The following is a 25,396-nucleotide window of genomic DNA, read 5'->3' as shown; positions in this document are numbered from 1 at the left end:
AATAAACAAACTTGTTTTCTGTGATTGTTAGTTTGCTGCTCTCTACCCAACTAAACACAAGGTGAAAGATACTCTCTACATTGCTCTATCAGAATCTGGCACTGTAAAACTCAACCATGTTGAAAATTCCTGTACTAGTCTGGTTCCTGTAGAAGATAATATGACAAAGAGATGCCCTAGTTACACTGATTAAGGGAAACTAGCTAGAATAATGGGTTTACAGCAATGCAAAAACGGAAGTAAACGCGCTGTCGGGTCATTGTTGTCTGCTGCATGAGGCCTGTATCAGTGTATGGTCAAAGGGAGACAACCGATGGTGTCTCCAATGTGGAATGATCGCGACACTTTTCATCGGTGCAATCGTAAAATCATCGGTTTGCTCTGACGGGCCAATCAGTAAAGAGCTTTCATTTTTCTTTTCACCAACAGCGGCATTTTATTGTTTCAATTGTTAGCTGCGTTTGATCGTTGTTTACAAGTTTCATGCAGCGATAATGGTAAAATTGGTTACAAAAGACGAGTCAGCTGTGCGAGAGATCGATAAAGACACGAGGAACAAATTTTGTTGGGCATGGCTTGAGGAAGTGACTTTGACCGTGCTAATCGGGAAGAAAGATGAAGTGGTAACTGAAAAATTGAGTGATTTCATTGGCAAGTGCGAGGTCCCGGGAAAGGCGCAATGTATGTAATGATTTGATCAACTATGGTTCTCGGACCCCGGCTACTTTACTTTCAGCTGAAAATTCTCATTCTCATCCATGGTTACTGGAATATGTGTCTCTAAGAGAATAAAAACGAAATAACCCCCAATTAGATTAAACAATATTCATTTATTCAAAGATATAAATTTTGTGTGAACAGTTGATGCGATATATATATGATAATATAACCTCTATAAAGTTGTGAAAAAAAAAGAAGTCAAATTTGATTGGTAAAAAGTATGTGTTCACATCCTTTATGTATGAATGACTTGTTAAGTTATAAAATACCTTGCAAGGCAATACAAAAATGTAGTTTGTGGCCTGGGGCAGAACATCCATCAAGGTAATATTGTGTGTAGAAAGCTCCAAACCTTATCTGTACAAAATAATGCTTTAATTCAGGAGAACTGTCAAGGACTTGATTATTCATTGGGTTTAATTTCAATGGTACATAAATTTAATTATTTTGTTTTCTTCATAAAACCATTGAAATTAAAACATCAAATGTGCTCAAATTTATGTGAATATTTCTCCTAAAAAATACTGGTACCCAATATTTCAGTTTTGTCAGTTCTTAAAATTGTGAGCGTTTGCTAGAATGAATACTGGAGAGAACACTGTCGCCATCGATGATCACTTGGGTATTGCAGAGTGTATACATTAATGCATTATCAATTATGCAACTAAGTCAATGGGGAAATTAGCTGTGATGTTCAGTAAATGTTGAAATACAGGAGTAAATGAACAAATAAACGAATAAATTCTAACTATTTTTTAAAAAGCATTCAGATATTTTTACTGTATTTTGATTAAATAACAAGACATAAATATTACATGTACTTGGAAATTAAAAAAAAACATAACAATTGCACTAGTTACCCAAGATGCACGACGGGCATACTGACTGGCTGGGGTGTGGCCAAACCTATCTATACAACACTACATGGATTTGTTTACATGTGCCATTGTTACAGTAACAGACTGTAGATAGGGTTGAATTGATCACTGTCAAACTATGGTGTACAGTATTAAGATATTATTACCAAATTAACTACATTGTATAAATCAAATAGGTAAAATGAGGCTCTGTTCAATTTTAGCTGGTTGTGTGCACTGATTTCTTTGATAAGACAAGCGATGGCAAAGCTGTGTGTTAAATTTTAGCTGGTTGTGTGCACTGATTTCTTTGATAAGACAAGCGATGACAAAGCTGTGTGTTAAATTTTAGGTGGTTGTGTGCACTGATTTCTTTGATAAGACAAGCAATGACAAAGCTGTGTGTTCAATTTTAGCTGGTTGTGTGCACTGATTTCTTTGATAAGACAAGCGATGACAAAGCTGTGTGTTAAATTTTAGCTGGTTGTGTGCACTGATTTCTTTGATAAGACAAGCGATGACAAAGCTGTGTGTTAAATTTTAGCTGGTTGTGTGCACTGATTTCTTTGATAAGACAAGCGATGGCAAAGCTGTGTATTCAATTTTAGCTGGTTGTGTGCACTGATTTCTTTGATAAGACAAGCAATGACAAAGCTGTGTGTTCAATTTTAGCTGGTTGTGTGCACTGATTTCTTTGATAAGACAAGCGATGACAAAGCTGTGTGTTCAATTTTAGCTGGTTGTGTGCACTGATTTCTTTGATAAGACAAGCGATGACAAAGCTGTGTGTTCAATTTTAGCTGGTTGTGTGCACTGATTTTTTTGATAAGACAAGCAATGACAAAGCTGTGTGTTCAATTTTAGCTGGTTGTGTGCACTGATTTCTTTGATAAGACAAGCGATGGCAAAGCTGTGTGTTAAATTTTAGCTGGTTGTGTGCACTGATTTCTTTGATAAGACAAGCGATGACAAAGCTGTGTGTTCAATTTTAGCTGGTTGTGTGCACTGATTTTTTTGATAAGACAAGCAATGACAAAGCTGTGTGTTCAATTTTAGCTGGTTGTGTGCACTGATTTCTTTGATAAGACAAGCGATGGCAAAGCTGTGTGTTAAATTTTAGCTGGTTGTGTGCACTGATTTCATTGATAAGACAAGCGATGGCAAAGCTGTGTGTTAAATTTTAGCTGGTTGTGTGCACTGATTTCTTTGATAAGACAAGCAATGACAAAGCTGTGTGTTAAATTTTAGCTGGTTGTGTGCACTGATTTCTTTGATAAGACAAGCGATGGCAAAGCTGTGTGTTAAATTTTAGCTGGTTGTGTGCACTGATTTCTTTGATAAGACAAGCGATGACAAAGCTGTGTGTTAAATTTTAGCTGGTTGTGTGCACTGATTTCATTGATAAGACAAGCAATGACAAAGCTGTGTGTTAAATTTTAGCTGGTTGTGTGCACTGATTTCTTTGATAAGACAAGCGATGGCAAAGCTGTGTGTTAAATTTTAGCTGGTTGTGTGCACTGATTTCATTGATAAGACAAGCAATGACAAAGCTGTGTGTTAAATTTTAGCTGGTTGTGTGCACTGATTTCTTTGATAAGACAAGCGATGGCAAAGCTGTGTGTTCAATTTTAGCTGGTTATGAGTCGACGCCGTCTTCGACAGAAAGCTCTGATATCCCATTTGGTGTGTGGCATCATCCAGTGACCATTATAGACACACAGAACTGTCATTTTAGGTCCATAGCTTAGATTTGGCAATAACTGTCAACAGAAAAAAATACAAGGTTAGTAGTAAATAAAATAAACAAGCAGCCTGTCGGCTGAGATAGCTCCGCTGTTAGCAATGCACATTTCAATTAAAGAACAAAAGATATCATTAGAAAATGAACAATATGTACATTGTATCAAAGCAACGGACCTTGCTGTTTTCAACAAGAATTCAAAAATATCACTTATCACCAAAAATGACAAAAATAATCATCAAAATTAAGTAATTGAAGATATCACCATGAAATTAACAAGGTCCACATGTAATACCTATATATGTAATATAAAAGCAATCAGACTTGCGGTTTTTAACAAGAAGTCGAAAATATCACTTTTCACCAAAAATGACAAAAATATTCACCAAAATTAAAGATATCATTACAAAATGAACAAATCTGAGACAGGTCCACTTGTAGTACCTATGTATGTAATATCAAAGCAATTGGACTTGCGGTTTTTAACAAGAAGTTGAAAATATCACTTTTTACCAAAAATGACAAAAATATTCACCAAAATTAAAGATATCATTACAAAATGAACAAATCTGAGACAGGTCCACTTGTAGTACCTATGTATGTAATATCAAAGCAATTGGACTTGCGGTTTTTAACAAGAAGTCGAAAATATCACTTTTTACCAAAAATGACAAAAATATTCACCAAAATTAAAGATATCATTACAAAATGAACAAATCTGAGACAGGTCCACTTGTAGTACCTATGTATGTAATATCAAAGCAATTGGACTTGCGGTTTTTAACAAGAAGTTGAAAATATCACTTTTTATCAAAAATGACAAAAATATTCACCAAAATTAGAGAATTAAAGATATCATTACAAAATGAACAAATCTGAGACAGGTCCACTTGTAGTACCTATGTAAGTAATATCAAAGCAATTGAACTTGCGGTTTTTAACAAGAAGTTGAAAATATCACTTTTTATCAAAAATGACAAAAATATTCACCAAAATTAGAGAATTAAAGACATCATTACAAAATGAACAAATCTGAGACAGGTCCACTTGTAGTACCTATGTATGTAATATCAAAGCAATTGAACTTGTGGTTTTTAACAAGAAGTTGAAAATATCACTTTTTACCAAAAATGACAAAAATATTCACCAAAATTAGAGAATTGAAGATATGATCATGAAATGAACAAATCTGGGAGAGGTCTACCCAAGGTACATGTACACCAAGTATCAAAGCATTCAGGCTTGTAGTCTTCAAGAAGAAGTCGAAAAAGTAAAACATTGACACGGACGACGACGGACAATCACTCATATGATAAGCTCCGCTCGACAAAGTTTTTAGCAAGAAACTCAATCCAAAACATTTATATTTATTTCCCTTGACTGTGACCTGGTTTCCCAGTTCATGGGCAGGATTGTTTGTTATATATATAATACGCCTAAGGCAGAAATTTTAGCCACACTGCAATTAAAGGCATCATTTAATATATATCACAACAATTGTATAAGAGCTGAAAAGTTTGATTACTATGCAAATTAGCTGATTGATATGCACAAATTACAATCCCAAATTTTACAGGTTGTGGACAATTTCAAAACATCCATACGTATCATCTTCAAATATTACGTCTTTTTGGGGTAACTAAAATTGCGAATATAGTTGTGTCATCATTGATTACAACAACACTTTTACAATGAGACACAAATGGTCACACAAATTTGCACATTTTATTACAATATTAATCACGTACCACCTGAATTTACAAGGTTAAAATTATTAGTCTGTTGGAACACAATCAAAGTCAAAGTTTGCTTCCTTATCTTCATTGTCAAGGCAACAACGTCCTTTGACCTGATAGGTTGTCTGTTATTAACCAATCAGAATCCAGGAATTCCTGAAGGCATTCTAGTAATGCAATGCAATGGAGAAGTGCATTTTTGTTGTTGAAGTATGATTTGTTAGAATTGATTTTGGCAAAAAAACGGCTTGATTTCTTTTTTGAAAAACTGGTAATTAGCAATTTTTTTAATTTGGAATGAAGTATTTACCACCTTTCACTTTTGTTAACAGGTCATTGTCGAAGCGTAGTTTATGTACGGTTACCATGGTTTATGTATTCACAACATAGTCACGGCAGTCGATATCCAGGCTTCGTCATATAAATTTGATTACTGGCATTCGGAAATATCAAACAATGATCAAAAATGAGGTATTACAATTAGACAGTCAAATTTGGGGCTTTTGGGACGCTGGGCGCTAAGGCAAATGTGAACCCAAAAATAGAAATGTTCCTAAAGTGGGGGTGGGTGGACAAGTATGGTATATACAAAGTTTTAAACCAATGAGATATCAGTGGAAGACAAAATCATGTGCATACAGGCAGGCAGGCATGCATGCATGCATGCATACAGACAGACAAACATACAGACATACAGACAGACAGACAGACAGACAGACAGACAGACAGAGTATCCGCAAAAACTCTTCACAGGTGTGTAAATAAATGAATGAAGTGCAACAGTTACCTTAGGGGTGACAAGAAAGTATTGGGATGTGCTATCTCTACAAGCAGTCTGTACGACCAATTCAAACACTTTACGTTCATTATTATGATCCATACCCTAGAATGAAATTAAAATCAAATGTTAAATTTCAAAATATATACCGTAACTCCAACTACTATTGTGATTCAGTTGTCGCTTTGAGGGCTACATCAATCACTATAGGATAGTACCGATCAGATTAACTTTTTAGTATATGACAAGTTAAATGTCAGAATTTATATGTTCCTATCACACAAGTACATGTTGCAGTTCTGAGCTGTGAATTAAATGTCTTGGACTGCAAGACAATTTAACATGTGAGTCTATGTTCGCAAAATTTAAAACAAAATGTCAAAAAGTTGACTACTTTGGATTGGATCATTACACAGATCTGCTACAACAAAGTTGTCTGTTTATCAATTTTGAACCTAACAATGTAAATTATAAGCACAATCTCATAAAAAAAAAAAGGCCGAACAAATTTGCCAGTCAACCATCTTGAATTTAATTGCAACACGGGCCAACTCTCATTGATGAGCTGAAACACAATTATCTGTGTTCAGACCATATTGGACAGCAGCAATTCAAAACGTAAGCAAATTCTGTAAAAAAACAAAACTAGTAGATTTTCGTCAGCCATATTGCATAGAAGATCCTGAGTTGTGTCGAACCGGAGACTAATTAACCACACCACCAGTTAGATTGTAAATGTAATTACCTGATTTATCTCATCCACAACACGAAATGGACATCTATTGAGTTCTTGTAAGGCCATCATGTATAGTATAGTAGAAACGCTTCTCTCTCCACCGCTCTGATAATATGACGTCAGTTCTCTCAGACTCTCATTCTTACGAAACTTTACACGAATACGAATACCATATTTATCAAAGTCGTCCTACAAGAATAGATCAAGTGAATTCAAAAACGTAGAAAACATGTGACATACAGATAAGCTAGTGGAAGTACACAGATGTAATAGGAAATACTAACTGTATTTGCTCTATTAGAAGCACATGTGGTAATGTAAATTGACCAATATAACCAAGCAGTGTACGAAAAATCTGTACTGGACTAGCTGGCCAGTACGTTGAAAAAATCACAGGCACTGAAAGAAATTCACTGGCCTGGGAATCATACAACGAATTCTTTGTTTTGCAAATTTACCCATGACAACTACACTGTGTTGCGGAAAATTTAATTCAAGTTCAATGATACAATTAGCATCAATCCATTTCAAAATCTAAGATCTGTACAAGCTACATCAAGAGCAATAACAATGTCTTTCTTCTTTTCTCTGTATTTGAGTCAGTGCCCAGTGTAACCATACACATGAATGCATATAATCCCCCGATTACAGGAAACACTAATATTCACATCCACACTTGTTGCAAACACTGGCTTTGATTTGGTCATATTCGATAAATAAATACACGTCTGAAAAATAGATTATCAACTGCAAACTATTTTGTTCGTGTAAATGTCAAATATAACCAATTTACTTGCCAGTCTTAACAGCACTATGTCTCTGTGTATGGATTGAACTGTGATGTAAGCATCGCAAGAGAAACAAACTCTCTTGATGTTTTGGTCTCAGACATTGTTATGCTAATGATATAGCTACATTACATAAAGTGTTGCCATAATAAGCAATGGTTACATTGTAACTAATATAGCTATATCATTAGCATAACAGTGTCTCATACTGCAATATTGCCATTCTATTCTTTTTTGAATCACAGTAAATGCACACGGAATTCAATTAAAATTGGTATGATCCCAGTACATATTGGGTTTAGTTGAAAAAGATGTACATATTATGATTCTATACAAGGTGGCTATACGATTGATATACTGTAAAATCTGTCTTTTTCGCGAGAAAACTGATTCGCTAATTCAAGATGTCGCTAATGACTTTATTATTAATTCAAAATGGCCAAGGCTTGAAAATTTGTATACAGTAATCTGGAACATAAAAATCTGGGACGCTTCCTAATTACACTTGACAGTTTTTCTTTGATTTTATGGAGGTGATAACTGCGCATATGTTTTGGTAAGCGACAGAAAAGTATTGTGAAAACAGGAAATCAACAAAGACAAGAGAGATTCACTAAATCAACATTTCGCTATTAGGTCATTTCACCACAATTCGCTAAAAATTCATGTCGCTTTTTCAACATGTTTTACAATAATTATCAATACAGTAATACTAACCTCATTTTCTCCTTTATAAAGATCCACTTCACCAGCACAACCCATACATTTGAAGAAATAAGCAAATCTATCACTGATACGAGATATCAACTCCTGCAATGGAGTCAGCCATTTTACTTTTATGTCTGCTATCTCTTGCTGATGTTTTTCCAACATAACTTTCTTTTTCTCAACCTACATACAAAAACAGTTTGCTTTTAATTAATTAATTAAACATTTTCTCACCATTCATTTTGTCTATCCATAGAGGCCTTTCAACAGCTGGTGTGTTAAAACTTACTCAAATTCAGTGCTAAATATGGATACTAACTGTAAATTTACAAAACTGTTTGCTTAAAGGAGGAGAGACAGTCATTGAGACTGTGAGCGTTCAATAGGGGTCCTGATATGAATGTACAATAACTTTTGTATTTACATGTACAACAAGATTTGGGTGTGTGTGTGTGAAAGGTGGGACATTGTTATATTATATACCAACTTCCGAGGACATACACACCTTCTAAGGACCTTTTTTATAGTCCTCGGAACACTTTATTTATATTAATAGTTAATTTGATTATTAATACGTTTTTGCGTAGCTTAGGTTTAGTAGAAAGGGGAGGTATGGTTCAATTTATATTAATATTAATATGATTGTACCATACCTTCCCTCGTTACTAAACCTAAGCTTCGCAAACATTTCTATGTTCAGTCATGGGATATTCAACTTTTACTTAATTAAACTTAATTAAAATGCAATTGTACGTTGTATTGCATTGTAATTGAGTTTAATTAAACTCCAATTGAAACGCAACCTTGTATAGGAACGTGTTTTAATCAAGTTCATATCGCAACTATATTAAAAGTTAATCCAATGTGTGGCGTTACAACCATGCTAACACCTGTATGGGTGTTGTAGGCATATGTAGAAATTGGTTATCTATGTATACAATTTAAAGTTAATCACACTGTAAATATGCATGGAATTCGTACTATGACCTAACAGCTAAATCATATCTGAAGACAGGCTCTTGAGATATCAGTGGAACAAGGATTGAATTCAGAAATATCACAGGTACAATGTAAAGTTTTATTTTGTACTCTATACACTGCAAACTAGAAGATACATCAGGCCAACCAGATAAAAAACAATGAATATCAGAATTAATGAAACAAGCAGTTTTAGAGAAGTAAACCACTGCATGATCTGATTGATACATAGATACAATTTATACGAGGTGATTCATTTTCCAGAAACCCAAATGTGCTGTCAGATTGGTAATTTCCTGTTTTCTCTGTCTGTACGCCTCCAGCCTGACTAGAGTCAATAACTCAACTGTGCTGCCAGATTGGTTATTTCCTCCTTTCTCTGTCTGTACTCCTCCAGCCTGACTAGAGACAATAACTCATCTGTGCTGTCAGATAGGCAATTTCCTCCTTTCTCTGTCTGTACGCCTCCAGCCTGACTAGAGACAATAACTCATCTGTGCTGTCAAATTGGCAATTTCCTCCTTTCTCTGTCTGTACGCCTCCAGCCTGACTAGTCAATAACTCACCTGTGCTGCCAGATTGGTGATTTCTTGTTTTTTCTGTCTCTATGCCTTCAGTTTGACTAGAGTTAATAACTCTTGTTTTCTGTCTGTACTTCTCCAGCCTGACTAGAGTCAATAACTCACCTGTGCTGCCAGATTGGTGATTTGTTGTTTTCTCTGTCTGTACGCCTCCAGCCTGATTAGTCAATAACTTAACTGTGCTGTCAGATCGGTGATTTGTTTTTTCTGTCTGTATGCCTCCGGCCTGACTAGTCAATAACTCACCTGTGCTGCCAGATTGGTGATTTCTTGTTTTCTCTGTCTGTATTCCTCCACAATCCTAGGATCCGTTTCATACATACTTGCTGCTGTAGTTCTCTCATGGTGTATCATGTTATCTATTTCTTGTAATGTACTAGGAAACTGACTGAATGCCTGCAAAGACAAAAAAACAAAGTTTTCTTCACCATTACTTAATGTATATGAAGATGCATAGTCAACAACTTAATCATTACCTCGTCATGTCTGCAGAATAGTTATTTCATTCAGCAGTTAGGGAATAAAATGGCTGCTAGTCGGCCATAACTGAAATTACTATACAATCAGGTATCATACAATCATCAGGTGTTCTCCTTGTATACGACTGAGAAATAAACAGACTTGACTGTGGCTGATTGGGGATCTAAATTAAAACACAATCTGACTAATGAATCATTATATATACCTCTCGAAGCGCAGGAGACAATTCCTCATCATGAGCAGTACCTGTTGCCCGCTTAGCAACATCCATTAACCGTTTAGCCTCTTGCACTGTTGCTTTTCTTTGTTCCGAGACTCGATTATATTCCATCTGTAAATATGTAAAGTCATGAAAAAATAAGTTAAATGATAGAAAGTCTGGTTGACTGACTAGTATGTTTACATAAAGCGTCCCAATTGTAGCACTGTGTCATGTTTGATGCGAATGTCATTAGGGTTATGTAAACTGAATAATTACAAAATAACTTTTTGTAAACTCATAATCATCTCTATAATTTACACTACTAATACAGTTTATCTGGTAAATGCAATTTTTGGCTTATGTACGTGCACTGGAGATTGGAGTTGTCTTCTATTAGGGTAAATACGATATCTATATTAAACATTATTATAAATCTGTCACCGTAACGCCATAAGTTACAGCGTACCGTAATTTTGCGGTATTTTACAGGGTATTTTCATCCTACCATATAAGGAAATGCGAATTCCAAATATGGAATGATTACGCGCGTAAGCGTCCTCTAATAATAAAAACAAACATGGCTGCCACACAAAGAAGTTCGCTGATTCTGTTCTAAACTTTTCAGATTTCGACATTCCCATGATGTATCCTTGGAAGGAAAAGATGTATAATAATGATGTTATTACGAGAATACCTCAAAGTATGCACTCAGACAGTATGCAGTCACATTGACCTCCACTGCGTGTCAGTTGATACTTCTGCTGTACTGTCTTCGTGCATACTTTAAGGTATCCTTGTAATATCCTCATATTATCATTATTGCAGCACAATTATGATGCTACTACAACAGTCCAATGATGTCAACAAACAAGCAAGTGAGTCGTATCCTACCTCAATAGTTTGTAAGTGTTGTGAACTTTCTCGTATTTGTTCTTCAAACGTTGTTCTTCCACTGATGGCCAATGACAATGACATTGACATCTTAACTTTGTCTTTGTTACTTGACATGCATTTCTAAAATTGTAAGAATGTGTGAGAAATATGTACCAGAATTTTAAGTCCATCATATACAAAGCACAGGCTAATATCCATACCATGATGAAACACGTTGAAATAATTTAGCCATTTTAGGAAATTAGTTTCATCTTTGATTTAGCGCAATAGCTCAATATTCAATGTCAACAAACAATATTCAAAAGCAGAAAAATTAATTCTGTAAATTAGGAAGCTAAATTGGACAAGTCATTGAAAATGACACAGTCCCCGTTAAGTTCTCTTTGTGCTCGTCATATTAAAGCGGAGGGGTTGTCGCGAGCGTGTCCTTGAAACTTGAGTTCCAAGTGGCGTATACAACAGATTGTTTATTTACATCAAAACACGTGTTTCATGTCATAGTAATATGGCCAAAATAAAAACAGCCGTTATTCAGCCATCTTTGATCTGATTATGAAACACACTGATATGTATGATGTATGTGCCAAATACGAATGAAAATGGTACATAAATTGTGGAAATATAGTAGTAAGGCCAAAAAGTCAGATGGCTGTTAATCGGCCATCCTTGACCAGATTTTGAAACAAATTGTCATGGATATGCATCCTAACATGTATAAAGTACATGTATGTGCCAAATTTGAATGAAAACTGACAGAGCACGTCCAAGATACCGCATAAAAAAACAAAAACAAGATGCCTGCCAGTCGACCATCTTTGATCCATCATGGACATGTATCCTAACATGTATAATCTATGTACCAAGTTTGAATGACAACTGACAAAGCATGTCCAAAATACAACATTTTCAAAAAACAAGATGGCTGCCAGTCGGCCATTTTGAATCGAATCACTAAACCACTGCATGTGCATATGTCCCACATAAGGTACTAGGCACATGCAAAGAATGAACGGAATCGGTCCACAGGATTCTGAAATATGACGTTGGATAGACTGACGCGAGGACAGACGGACACACGGACGGACGGTCGGACGGACAGACTCAGGAACTCATGGACGGTCGGGGACATGTATCCTAACATGTATGATCTATGTAGTAAATTTGAATGAAAACTGACAAAGCATGTCCAAAATACGACATTTTCAAAAAACAAGATGGCTGCCAGTCAGCCATCTTTGATCCAATTGTGAAATAAATCATCATGGACATGTATCCTAACATGTATAATCTATGTACCAAGTTTGAATGAAAACTGACAAAGCATGTCCAAAATACAACATTTTCAAAAAACAAGATGGCTGTCAGTCGGCCATTTTGAATCGAATCGCTAAAGCACTGCATGTGCATATGTCCCACATAAGGTACTAGGCACATGCAAAGAATGAACGGAATCGGTCCACAGGATTCTGAAATATGACGTTGGATAGACTGACGCACGGACAGACGGACACACGGACGGTCGGACGGACAGACTCAGGAACTCACGGACGGTCGGGGACATGTATCCTAACATGTATGATCTATGTACTAAATTTGAATGAAAACTGACAAAGCATGTCCAAAATACAACATTTTCAAAAAACAAGATGGCTGCCAGTCGGCCATCTTTGATCCAATTGTGAAATAAATCATCATGGACATGTATCCTAACATGTATAATCTATGTACCAAGTTTGAATGAAAACTGACAAAGCATGTCCAAAATACAACATTTTCAAAAAACAAGATGGCTGTCAGTTGGCCATTTTGAATCGAATCGCTAAACCACTGCATGTGCATATGTCCCACATAAGGTACTAGGCACATGCAAAGAATGAACGGAATCGGTCCACAGGATTCTGAAATATGACGTTGGATAGACTGACGCACGGACAGACGGACACACGGACGGTCGGACGGACAGACTCAGGAACTCACGGACGGTCGGGGACATGTATCCTAACATGTATGATCTATGTACTAAATTTGAATGAAAACTGACAAAGCATGTCCAAAATACAACATTTTCAAAAAACAAGATGGCTGCCAGTCGGCCATCTTTGATCCAATTGTGAAATAAATCATCATGGACATGTATCCTAACATGTATAATCTATGTACCAAGTTTGAATGAAAACTGACAAAGCATGTCCAAAATACAACATTTTCAAACAAGTCATTGTCAATGACACGTCCCCGTTCCGTTCATATTTGAGTGACATATACATTCAAAGCAGATCATGACCGAAATGCACCTGCATATGTACAACACATTGTGCTAAATCTGAACAAAATCCATCCATGCATGACTGAGATCCGGTTCTGGAATTGTGAAAATATGTGATTTTGATGCATTTTCGGCCTTAAAATGGCCATCATTCCGCTATTGTTAAGCAGATCATGAAACAAATGCACATATCTATTTGTGACATGATGTACCATGTGTGTGTGAAGTTTGAACTTGATCAATCCAGACATGTCTTGGATACGGATCCAGAACTGAATTCTTTAACAAAATGGCCGCCAGTCGGCCATTTCGAACTTGATCCGAAAAAAAAAAAGACGTGCATCAAGGTCCTATTATGTTTAATGTATGTACCAAATTTGAACAAAATCCATCCATGCATAACTGAGATACGGGTCCGGAATGGTGAAAATGTGCCATTTCAATGCATTTTCGGCCTTAAAGCGGCCCCCATTTGGCTATCGTTAATGAGATCATGAAACAAATGCACATACATATTTGTGACATGATGTACCTTGTGTGTGTGAAGTTTGAACTTGATCAATCCAGACATGTCTCGGATACGGATCCAGAACTGAATTCTTTAAAACAAAATGGCCGCAAGTCGGCTATTTCGAACTTGATCCGAAAAAAAAATGACGTGCATCAAGGTCCTATTATGTTTAATGTATGTACCAAATTTGAAGGAAATCCGTCCATGCATAACTGAGATCCGGGTCCGGAATGGTGAAAATGTGCGATTTCAATGCATTTTCGGCCTTAAAGCGGCCGCCATTTGGCTATCGTTAATGAGATCATGAAACAAATGCACATACATATTTGTGACATGATGTACCTTGTGTGTGTGAAGTTTGAACTCGATCAATCCAAGCATGTCTCAGATACGGATCCAGAACTGAATTCTTTAAAACAAAATGGCCGCCAGTCGGCCATTTCGAACCCAATCCCCCCAAAAAAATGACGTGCATCAAGGTCCTATTATGTTTAATGTATGTACCAAATTTGAATGAAATCCGTCCATGCATAACTGAGATCCGGGTCCGGAATGGTGAAAATGTGCGATTTCAATGCATTTTCGGCCTTAAAGCGGCCGCCATTTGGCTATCGTTAATGAGATCATGAAACAAATGCACATACATATTTGTGACATGATGTACCTTGTGTGTGTGAAGTTTGAACTCGATCAATCCAAGCATGTCTCAGATACGGATCCAGAACTGAATTCTTTAAAACAAAATGGCCGCCAGTCGGCCATTTCGAACCCGATCCAAAAAAAAAATGACGTGCATCAAGGTCCTATTATGTTTAATGTATGTACCAAATTTGAACAAAATCCATCCATGCATAACTGAGATCCGGGTCCGGAATGGTGAAAATGTGCGATTTTGATGCATTTTCGGCCTTAAAATGGCCGCTATTCGGCTATCGTTAATCGGATCATGAAAAAAATGCATGTGCATATGTCCCATATAAGGTGTGATGTATGAGTGAAGTTTGAACTTAATCGGTCCATGCATGTTCGAGATACAGGTGATCACGGACGCACGGACGCACACAGGGCAAAACATAAGTCCCCGTTTTCGGACTGCGTCCGAACGGGGACTAAAAACAAGATGGCTGCCAGTCGGCCATTTTGAATCGAATCGCTAAACCACTGCATGTGCATATGTCCCACATAAAGTACTAGGCACATGCAAAGAATGAACGGAATCGGTCCAAGGGACTCTGAGATATGACTCCGGACGGAAGCACGGACACACGGACGGACGGAGACCGAATTATAAGTCCCCGTTTTCGGACTTCGTCCGAACAGGGACTAATAAATAGTACGCCACAAAAAGGGGGAAAAAAAGGGTTTTGCTTCTTGTCATTGTGTGCATCAATTTGAAACTTGTGTCTCAGATTTGTTTTTCAATTTTGCGTAACGGCAAAGTGTGTCACTTACACTACAATGGTAAACTGTTTTCTGTTTCAGAGGATGCACTGTTGATCCAAATCAACCTTCAATGCACATATACGAAAGCATAATTTAATAAATGTTACATGTGAACATATATATAAACTTTCAGCTGAGATAGCTCCACTGTTAGCAATGCACATTTCAATTAGAGAATTGAAGGATATCAATAGAAAATGAACAAATCTGAGAGAGGTTCACCTGAGGTACCTACAAGTGTAATATCAAAGCAATCAGACTTGTGGTTTTCAACAAGAAGTTGAAAAAATAATTTTTTTACCAAAAATATTCACCAAAATTAGAGAATTAAAGATATCAACATGAAATAAACTAATTAAGTGAGGTACATATGCACCAAGTATGAAGGCAATCAGATTTGTAGTTTTCAAGAAGTCAAAAAAGTAAAAAGTTGACACAGACGACACTGGACAATCACTCATATGATAAGCCTGCTCGACAAAGTTGCTCATACGATACACAATCAACAACATAGCTAAAAATTTAAATCATTTCACCAAATCATTTTTTTACATTTTCCCCAGTACGAAAAGCAAAATCTTTTTTTGGGGCCTAAAAATCTATATCTCAGCATTAAGACTCAAGCACTAGAGTTGTATTATCTCACCTGTATAAGGTCTTTGAGATCAATCACCAGAACTACTTTCCTTTCATTTATTTTCTGAATCTTTTGATTTGTTTTCATCTCTTCATGTTCAATATTGAGCGCCTCGCGTTCATTCCTGGCTATGCTGTAAAAAGAAAAAGCATTGATGTCAACACTGAGTGTCACCGCTGTCTATCTTTTCTGTTTTTCGAAGTGAATTTCAAATGCACAATATACATACAGTGTATTTTAACCATATTTTACGTACATGACAGAGCTGTATGATCAAAATGTCATAAAACAATTTAATGCAATAATTTGCCATCAAAAGAACCTGATCTAACATAATCTCCTGCATACCAACCAGAGTTCCTGAAAAAAAGATGTTTGTGAATAAACCACACTGAACCTGTGACATACTCACCAAGGGGAGGGGCATTCGATCATGAGCCCAGAGAAACAACCACTATGCTTGCACTACTGGTCAAGTTTTACAAATTTTGGATCAAATCCATACAGGAATATGTATTCAATCCTGTTGCATAAATGCCAAGAGTTGATGAAACCTTTTGTAGTTTCCGCTTTTAAAGCTTACCTGTCTTTTTTTGCCTGTATATTTTGAAGCACAGTCTGCCTTCTATTTCTCCTGTTTTGCAACTGCTTCTTTTTCTCTCGCAGTGAGTTATCTTGCTCAGCAAGTTCTTGTCTCATCTTGGCTAACTCTTTGTATCTCTCTTCTCCATCATGAAGCCTGGTTTCAGCTTCCTGGTAAAAACAAAAGAATGTATATGTTAGATGTCAGAGGGCAGTATACTGATATCAACCAAATACTGAAAACAATTCCAGAGGAAAAAAGATTAACTTACTCTCAGTTGTTGTTCTAGTTCTCTTTTCTGGGTTGGATCAATGCTAACATATAACAGTTGGGCGTTATTGATACGACTACTACTACTAGACGTGGCTTTATTTCCATATCGGCTTTGACGAATAATGTACATATAATCAGCTGTGTAGAAACGTCTCAGGCCAGACGATGCAATAACCTAACAAGCAATAAAGGACAATGCAATGCGTTATCTCGTTCAGCAGTTAATATAGTTACATACACGTATTAGAAAAACAAACCAGCTTTGACCTGACACTGATAATGTAGCAAAATAAATTTTGAGCCAAAAAATAACACAAAATTGCAAATTCTTGCAAATCAGAGGGTAGAATTCATCTGGCGAACAAATAATACACTTGTTTTTGTCAATTAACTAGAAAACTTCAGTGTGTAAAACAATCTTTTCTATCATTGCAAAAAAGATGGTCACATTAAACTTTTACATACAGGTATCTTCACATGTAAATTACAGTAAGACTGCCCAAAAGAATATAAAATTGATCACTACCACAAATTTGTATTAATTGATATTGAATTTCCTTACATCAGCTATATGCTCTTGTGTGTAAGGAGTGCCTATCGGTACTTCATGTACTCTATGCTGTTTACACAGGTAAGCCATCACAGCCTCAGGTGCTTCAAACAAATCTTTCAAGTAAGTAGTGAAACCCCATCGCCTTTAAGACAAGAAAAAAAATTATCAGTATGAATTTGTAATTATATTGTGAAAGCTCAGTTCAATCAAGGATCTGAATATCTATAGGAAATAAGGAACCCTCCCTCATCTGCCCAAAATAACAGTCCTAGTTATTCTTAAATTCATTTACAGTAACAACATTCACCATCCAATTAGGCAACTTGTTCCACGTGTTCACCGTGTGTGATTTAAATGAATATTTTCATACATTGAGATGACAAGCAAATTAAGCGTATAAGCTTTTATCAATTGCAGAGTAAGAATGTTATGTAAGCAATGACATATCACTATAAAACCTAAAGTTTATTGTCCTACAATCATACACAAAAGAAACTTAGTACATTACTGCCATCGAGAGCAATTTAATCAGCAGAGCTGAACATTGTGGATTAAGTACGATGATCAGTAAATGTTTGTATACATACTGTCTTAAGGTAGCGGAATAGTTTTTTGGGCACTTTTCACATTTTTTTTTGAAAATCACAAGCATAGCTCCATAAGGCATGCCACATACATTAGTGTATTTATTTTATTGAAAAAAATAATATCTTGTACAAATAAACTGGTTTTTTCCTTGTGTGCAAACAAATACCCAAGTTTTTTGTTTATCCAGTGTACACCCCATGAGTGCTTCTCATTAATATTCATGGTTAACAAACATAACTGAACTGGGGCTAAGCTATTTACAAACAACTGATAAGATATCTGTTTGTAGTTTACACACAGCTGATAAGATGTGTGCACTGCTTCGTTTCAAGAGGAGGAAGCTGTACAGCAAAAACAAAAACAAAAAACACTTTCGAAACACAACAAATTTTGTATAAACAAAATAGTACATGAGTGTATCACATGTTACCGAATTTTGCCATAAATTCGCCCGGGCCGTTTAACGGCAGTTTGGTATTTTTTAAGATTTTTTTAAAAATATTTTGGGAAGACAAATTTATGTTCTAAATGTTATTTTAATAAATCTGTTGTCAAAATAAAAGTACAATGTCACAGTTGGAGATTTTTTATTTTTTTTTATTTCTGTTTGATACATTATATGCTTTTTAGGATCAGATCGGGGGGCCTTGACCCTTACCGAGTTCCGTGTTGATTGACATTCAACGAGATCCGAATTTTTAATTTGATGGCTGGTTTGAATATATCCACTTTTACAGTGATCAATATAAGCGTTTGGAAATAGCATAATTATATTGCGTGAGTGAAAGAAGCCAGTGAAACAGCGTGTTCTATTTATTTCTAACGCGCGTGGTCGGCGTCTTTGATTGCGATTGTTTTGTATTTTTGTCTTCGAAATGTATCACTCGCTGCGTTTTTTTTTGGGTCACGTCTCGCAACTGAAAGTCCAAGCTGACTTTGTTTTGGCTGTAAAACTAAAAGCCCCCAACGTCGGATTCGTCAGCGTCATTCACAAATACTTGAAGGGCATCTGTGATATCTTCACCTTCAAACTGTCTTCGTCTAAAAAGTCAAATTCGTCATCTTCTTCTCCACAGTTAGCTTCCCCAGCTAACACCTCTTGAAGTTTGCTGTTCGGTAATTTACTTTCATTGACTCCACCGTTATTCACAGCAGTTTTCGTTTCCTCAACGGCGGTACTCACAATGGTAATGGATGTTTCCCAAGATAGTACACGTATTCAATGCGTAAGCGTGAATTATAAACAGACCAGAAAAGTCCGGTTAAAGCAACAAAAAGACGACAAAAAGACACTTTGAAGCCCCGTCATAGCCATAACAAGAAACCACGTGGGGTTGTTTAGTGTCTGTCAATATTTTAGAACACTGCATTTTCATTGGTCGAATTACGTTGAAAGAGTCGTCAATTGAAACAAATATTACAGTCTGTTGACAGTGATTGATCACTGTTATCATCATGAGAAAAAAGAGTTATCCGCAATATACTTGCTGTTGGGGAGCCACACTACGGTAGCTTCCTTTGCCGAGATCGCCAGAATCTTCACGATAAAGTGGCAAGTTTAAAACTTGATGCAGCACAATTATTTGCGAACATAATGGACTTGAATTTAGCTGATGGTGGTTGTTACTATCTTAAAATAAAATAAAACCAAAGTCCGACGTACCTGCAAAAAGAGTGCATGTAAATGTGCTGTAAGACGAACACTTTGGTAAGGAGGGGCAGTGTTTCCTTCGAATTTGTCTGAAAATCGCTTTAGGCTTATTCAGGTAAAATGAAAACTCAACTTGTACGAACACTACAAAAGGTCCCTCCCGAAAATAACAAGTCCAACAAAAACGGTCTCGTCGGATGATGATTTACAATATTTTCGTGTTGAAAATTCACTCTGCATTTCTTCCAATTCCACACATAAAAAAACTTACCCCACAGCCGTCATTTCATTTTCTTATTCTACCGTAATCTGCGCAAGTTTGCTCGCGGGAGTCTGATAATTATTGTCGGAAAGTGTTCTTGTGTCTCTAAAAGACTTTGAAACTTGTGGAATACTCAAGAAAATAAGTTTGCAAATAAAACGACCCAAACATAAATACGCTATGTTGACAAACACTTCAACTGCCCAGTGTAGTATTTGTGTTGTTTGCTACCTGCAAACAGAACCGCCCACTTTGCATAATCCCAGCTGTAATGAATGACGTCACCGTTCGTTATCAGCACAGACAGTGTCAAAACTCCATAGCGTGAAAGAAAACGGTAAAAATACAGTTTTTTCACAGACATAAATGTCGAATCATGATTTTTTCTGAAAACAACCTTCAAGGTAATTTATTTACTGCCAATCTATATAATTGTTGCTGCTAAAACAGGAGTTAACCTTGATTGAAGTTTAAAATCATAAAAGTGCCGATTTCTCGGTGTTCGATTTCTGGCAATTGCCGTTGACCTAATTTTAAATGGCGTTTCAATGAGTAGCGCTACGATGTCGCCGTTTGGCTTTCCGTACTCTCGAATATGTTGGCTTTGTATCCGTATTTACATTTTTGCGAAATTCTATCGCGTATTTTCACAAACCTCGCGCAAACCACCGGTATACACTAACTTCAACACCAAAAAACGTGCTTGAAATTTTCCATTTTCGGAGAGGAAAAAAAACCTTAATTTAAAAAATAGAAATACGGATTTAAACTTCATGACCTTTGCTTCAAAACAGTGTAAAGTTTTTGGCCGCATGCATGACCGTAGAGCTGACATTTAAAAATGTATTCACGTTAGTTAATTATCAGCCGCGCCGATTTTCAGAATCACGTGACGCTAAAACAAACACAGTGTTCACAAAATATTAATAATAGAAAAGTACAAGTCAAGGGCTTTCCAAACATATATAGATTGTATAGGTTCTTGTAAAATTTACTCCGATTATAGATGTTTACATTTTCCATGCCAAAAAACTATCTCGCTACCTTAAGCATTGTTCTCAAATTAAATCAGATAATGTCACAACAATTGCATGGTACCAGGGTTTGTAACACTGTCATTTAGGGTGTGGACCAGATTCCAAACACTGCTTTCATATTTTAATTTCTTGTATGTAGTTTTACTGGTATCAACTCATTAATAATGCTAATAATATCAAAGATTTGTAATTACTAACAAATAGTCTGCTCTTGCTGTGTCACTGTTCATCTTACTGCATTAAAAATCAGCATATTTGCAACAGCAAATGACAATCTACTTTTCGCAGAGTGAGAACAAGGCTATAATATACTGACCTCAGCTGTTCTATCGGTTGCTGTGGTCTAAATGATTCCAGATCTTGCATTGGGGATTTCACAGCATTAACCCTCAGGTGTTGAGTGTCGCGTATCTAAGATTAATAATAAATGAACATTAGCAAATACACTCAATTAAAAGTACTATGCAAATATATTTGCTACATCACAGATAAACTGAGCAGGGAATAAATAAGAATACCATTCACATCCACTAACTGGCTAGTTTAGTTGAAGGAATGTACATCACCATTCAACTTTTACCATCCCAATCCAATAAGGCACTGACTACTCTCCCAAACTTATAAAAGATGTTTGATGACATTTATAATGCTGATCAGTAAAAACACTGCGGGGAAGCACACTCCCCAAGAGCAGTAATACCTCTCTCATAAAAGCATCCTGATCTTCTGCATTTTCACATACAAATGCCCTTAAGTCGTTATCAGGTACATGCGTCTCAACATACTTGGCATACTCTCTATTATGCATGTCGATCTGAAATGAGAAGAATATTGTATTAACTTAAACCTTTTGAACACCAACATTTTGACAAACATTTCAATCTATTTTTAAGTATTGTTATACTGTAAAATACTTTATTTTAGCTGGAATAAATTTTCGCTGAAAAGACTTTTTGGGTGTTTTGTATGGAATTTATTTTCATTGATTTTTCATGAGTTGAATGTAAAATATAGGAAAAATGGTATATTTGCTGGATTTTCTTTTCACTGAATCTTTCCTTCAGCAAAAAGTATTTTACAGTACTCAGTGCAACAAAACCATCTCTTCATCCTTATAAATATTTATAATTTCAGTGGCGGTTGAATTCAATCATTGAGCACAGTAAACAACGATGTCATTTTAAAATGTTATGTTATTCAACCAGCCAAAAGAAAACTCTCGTTTCAGTTTGAATTGAAGGAAATGCCTTTGTGGAGTTAATTTCTTAAGATGCGAGACAATTTCCGATTGGCTACAGCTCTTGATCAAAATTTGTAAACAAATATTGAAATAATTATGTAGGTTTATTTTTTGTGAATGGCGACAAAACTCTAATTTAGTGCTTGAGGGGTTTCAAATATTCATTACGAGAAAAGTTTTGTCTTCAATGTATAGATCTATTAGTAATTAATATTGCCACCTTGAAGAGATATTCCAATTAATGGAATGATAAAATAAAACCTGTATTATATGTGATCAAAAGAATGTACAGTATTCAGCACTGTATACCGCTCAGAAAAGAATTTCTGCGTATTATATTTTTTTTTCAAAAACAGTCATTGAAACACTGTCAGTTTAATACAAAGCCAACAACAACATTGTCTGGTAATGGCTGCCATGCTATTCCTGAATGTTTCAGTGTCAGAATGCCGACACGGTAAACTAGGTTTTGCTGTAGGTTGATGATTTATACGGTTCACACTTACAGTGAGAATCATAGGTTCATGAATTGTCGCCTTAAATCTGTCTTTATTGGCTCGTAACCACTGAACAGCATTGTACGTATCGCGATGTCTCTTCTGTAACGCCCTCATTCGCTGATCTTTCAAGTCGTTCAACTTCTGGATTTCATCTTTGTGGGCTATATTCAATAGGGTAATTAAAATATCATACATTAAAATATCTTTGACATGAGAGGTAAAATTGATTAAATTTAAAATGTGACAATTTTGCAACACAGTTTTGCTTTGCATTCAAGTCAGGAAATTTTCAGTATTTTCTTTTAATCAGTTCAATGCCGGGGTTCTTCCAGACAGGGGGAATAGGGATGCAGCGCCCTCATGCAGAACCTGGAACAGTCAGTAGATTATGATCAGTTATAACAAATATGATTGTTACCAATGGTAACAAAGGTGTACTCCCTCTTAAAAAATTTTCCTATAAAAACCCCTGCAATGAATACACAAAATCGATGGCAGAAATTTGCCATGGTCACATTTTTTTAACTATGAACATAAAACTAAGAATGAGATACGTCATCAGAAATTAGCACAAGGGCACACAGTGCGAGAACACTCATTGTTTTTGAAGAAGTGACAACAATATTTTTCACCAAAAATAATAGATGAGCAGTGATTGAAACAAACGATACAAGTTGAGATTACAAAAATTGCTAACAATAACAACACAGAGGACAAACGACTATACTATCGGTACATTGTATTTCATCACACAGAATGTAATAAATCATTTAACATTATTGCATGTCAAAATATATACAAACCACTTCATACATTTAATAGCTTTTTTGAAATCTGATCTGTCTTTGGCAAGAATATTCATTTCAGTGTCAATTCTACGCATCTTCATATTGATGTCACGATGTTGAGCATTAATGTTTTCCAATTCAGGCTACAAGGTATAACAAAAACAAAATATGAAAAGTTTTCTTTCCCAGTCAGTTGAAAAGTTAAACTTTAACTCATGGTATTGCTAATCATAAACCACACTGATATCAAGATATTATCCATCCATCATGAAATTATCCATGTTTTCATTTCAATGAAGTATTAAATACAATGTCACATCGTCATTGTTTAGATACTGTAAAGCCATCAATTTTTGACTGAATTTTTAAGTGACATCTGGTAATCCATCTGAATATGCAAAATCATCATTATTTTACTGGCAAATCTGAGAATTTTAACCTCAGGGAAAATTAAATACTAGTGAAAGTTAATGCACCTCATTATACTTCAAGTTAAAATGATAGAAATTATTTCCATTCATTGGTCTTCTAAGCCTTAACCACAAGACACTCATGTGCTATAATGTTTACAGCTGAAATAAACTGATCAGAAAAATCACTTTCTCACTAATAATTTCACTTACAACATTGCAATATTCCTACGTTTGTAAGACATTGCCAGCACTGCTTGTTAAAGCGAGAGGGTCGTCACCTGCGCACATGCAGGAATTGAGTCCCAAACGATGATAATAACACAAAAAAACGCTAAAAACACAAAGGCTAATGGGTAGACGATTTTTTGTAAACAATGACATGCTATGGCCATCTGACGCATGCGCAGATGATGGCACCCCTGCTTTAATAACTGCTTGTTTAAATGTTGGAAACACTTATTTTGAAAGTCCCACTATGTTTGGGGGCAATATTCAAATTGGAAATGATATGATGGAGAACGCTTGTAGGATTCAATAATTCATCATTTTCATATTTCACCCAATTATTTTTTTTTTTTAAATCTTATTTCAAATCCATAAATCCCATTTGAAAATGTATCTAGGACAAACAGATGAATATTGCAAAGTTGCAGGGATGATTGATAGGAAAATAAAAATACCAGGACTTTAACCTTTTCACCACTAGACCTTCTTGTCCAAATTTTTCTTTCTTTTTTTTCTTATATTCTGGGAATGAACCCTAAATTTGAGTCAATTTTCAGTTTTTACTAAAGAAATTTGGCTATTTTTGTCCCAATCTTATGAAGAAATTTGTGATGAAAAGAGGGAACTGGTGATGAAAAGGTTAAATGAAAACAAGTAAATAACAATTGTGGTGTTCTTACTCTAACATTGTCATCATCACCAATCTCAGTAAGTTCCCTTTGCCAAGCTTCAAGCTGTTTTTTCCAATCATTGATCCTGGAGATACAAAGTTGGGTTAGTTAAAAAAGCAGTTTCACAACAAAATTTTTAAAAACTAACAAGTCATTGAAAATGACACAGTTCCCGTCAAAACTTTTGAAAGTTTTCTTTGTGCTTGTCATATTAAAGCGAAGGGGTTGTTGCAAGCGTGTCCTTGAAACTTGAGTTCCAAGTGGCGTATACAACAGATTGTTTATTTACATCAAAACACGTGTTCCATGTAGTAGTAATATGGCCGAAAATGAAAACAGCCGTTATTCAGCCATCTTTGATCTGATTATGAAACACATTGATATGTATGATGTATGTTCCAAATACGAATGAAAATGATACATAAATTGTGGAAATATAGTAGTAAGGCCAAAAAGTCAGATGGCTGTCAATCGGCCATCCTTGACCAGATTTTGAAACAAATTATCATGGAGATGCATCCTAACATGTATAAAGTCCATGTATGTGCCAAATTTG

General features: G+C 35.8%; 1 protein-coding gene across 1 annotated transcript in view; it reads right to left on the bottom strand.

Annotated features, from left to right (window-relative positions):
- Positions 1–810: 810 nt before the first annotated feature.
- Positions 811–25,396, bottom strand: part of LOC100378370 (structural maintenance of chromosomes protein 5-like) — a 33,210-nt gene continuing 8,624 nt past the window's right edge. Inside the window, exons 8-23 of the mRNA XM_006816689.3 lie at positions 24,850–24,925; positions 23,557–23,674; positions 22,750–22,904; positions 21,704–21,817; positions 21,320–21,414; positions 17,475–17,607; positions 16,911–17,087; positions 16,640–16,809; positions 16,066–16,189; positions 11,197–11,319; positions 10,309–10,434; positions 9,870–10,019; positions 8,074–8,247; positions 6,578–6,757; positions 5,842–5,937; positions 811–3,337 (exon numbers count right to left, since the gene is read on the bottom strand). Coding sequence (XP_006816752.2) covers positions 3,206–3,337; positions 5,842–5,937; positions 6,578–6,757; positions 8,074–8,247; positions 9,870–10,019; positions 10,309–10,434; positions 11,197–11,319; positions 16,066–16,189; positions 16,640–16,809; positions 16,911–17,087; positions 17,475–17,607; positions 21,320–21,414; positions 21,704–21,817; positions 22,750–22,904; positions 23,557–23,674; positions 24,850–24,925 — 2,143 coding nt within the window. The 3' untranslated portion in view covers positions 811–3,205. The remainder of the gene's footprint in view (positions 3,338–5,841; positions 5,938–6,577; positions 6,758–8,073; positions 8,248–9,869; positions 10,020–10,308; positions 10,435–11,196; positions 11,320–16,065; positions 16,190–16,639; positions 16,810–16,910; positions 17,088–17,474; positions 17,608–21,319; positions 21,415–21,703; positions 21,818–22,749; positions 22,905–23,556; positions 23,675–24,849; positions 24,926–25,396) is intronic.

The sequence above is a fragment of the Saccoglossus kowalevskii genome, chromosome 13 (assembly GCF_978046115.1).
Source record: "Saccoglossus kowalevskii chromosome 13, keSacKowa6.1, whole genome shotgun sequence".
In the NCBI taxonomy this organism is placed as follows: domain Eukaryota; kingdom Metazoa; phylum Hemichordata; class Enteropneusta; family Harrimaniidae; genus Saccoglossus; species Saccoglossus kowalevskii.
Note: the sequence above shows the minus strand (reverse complement) of the source record. Positions and strands in the feature narration are given on the sequence as shown.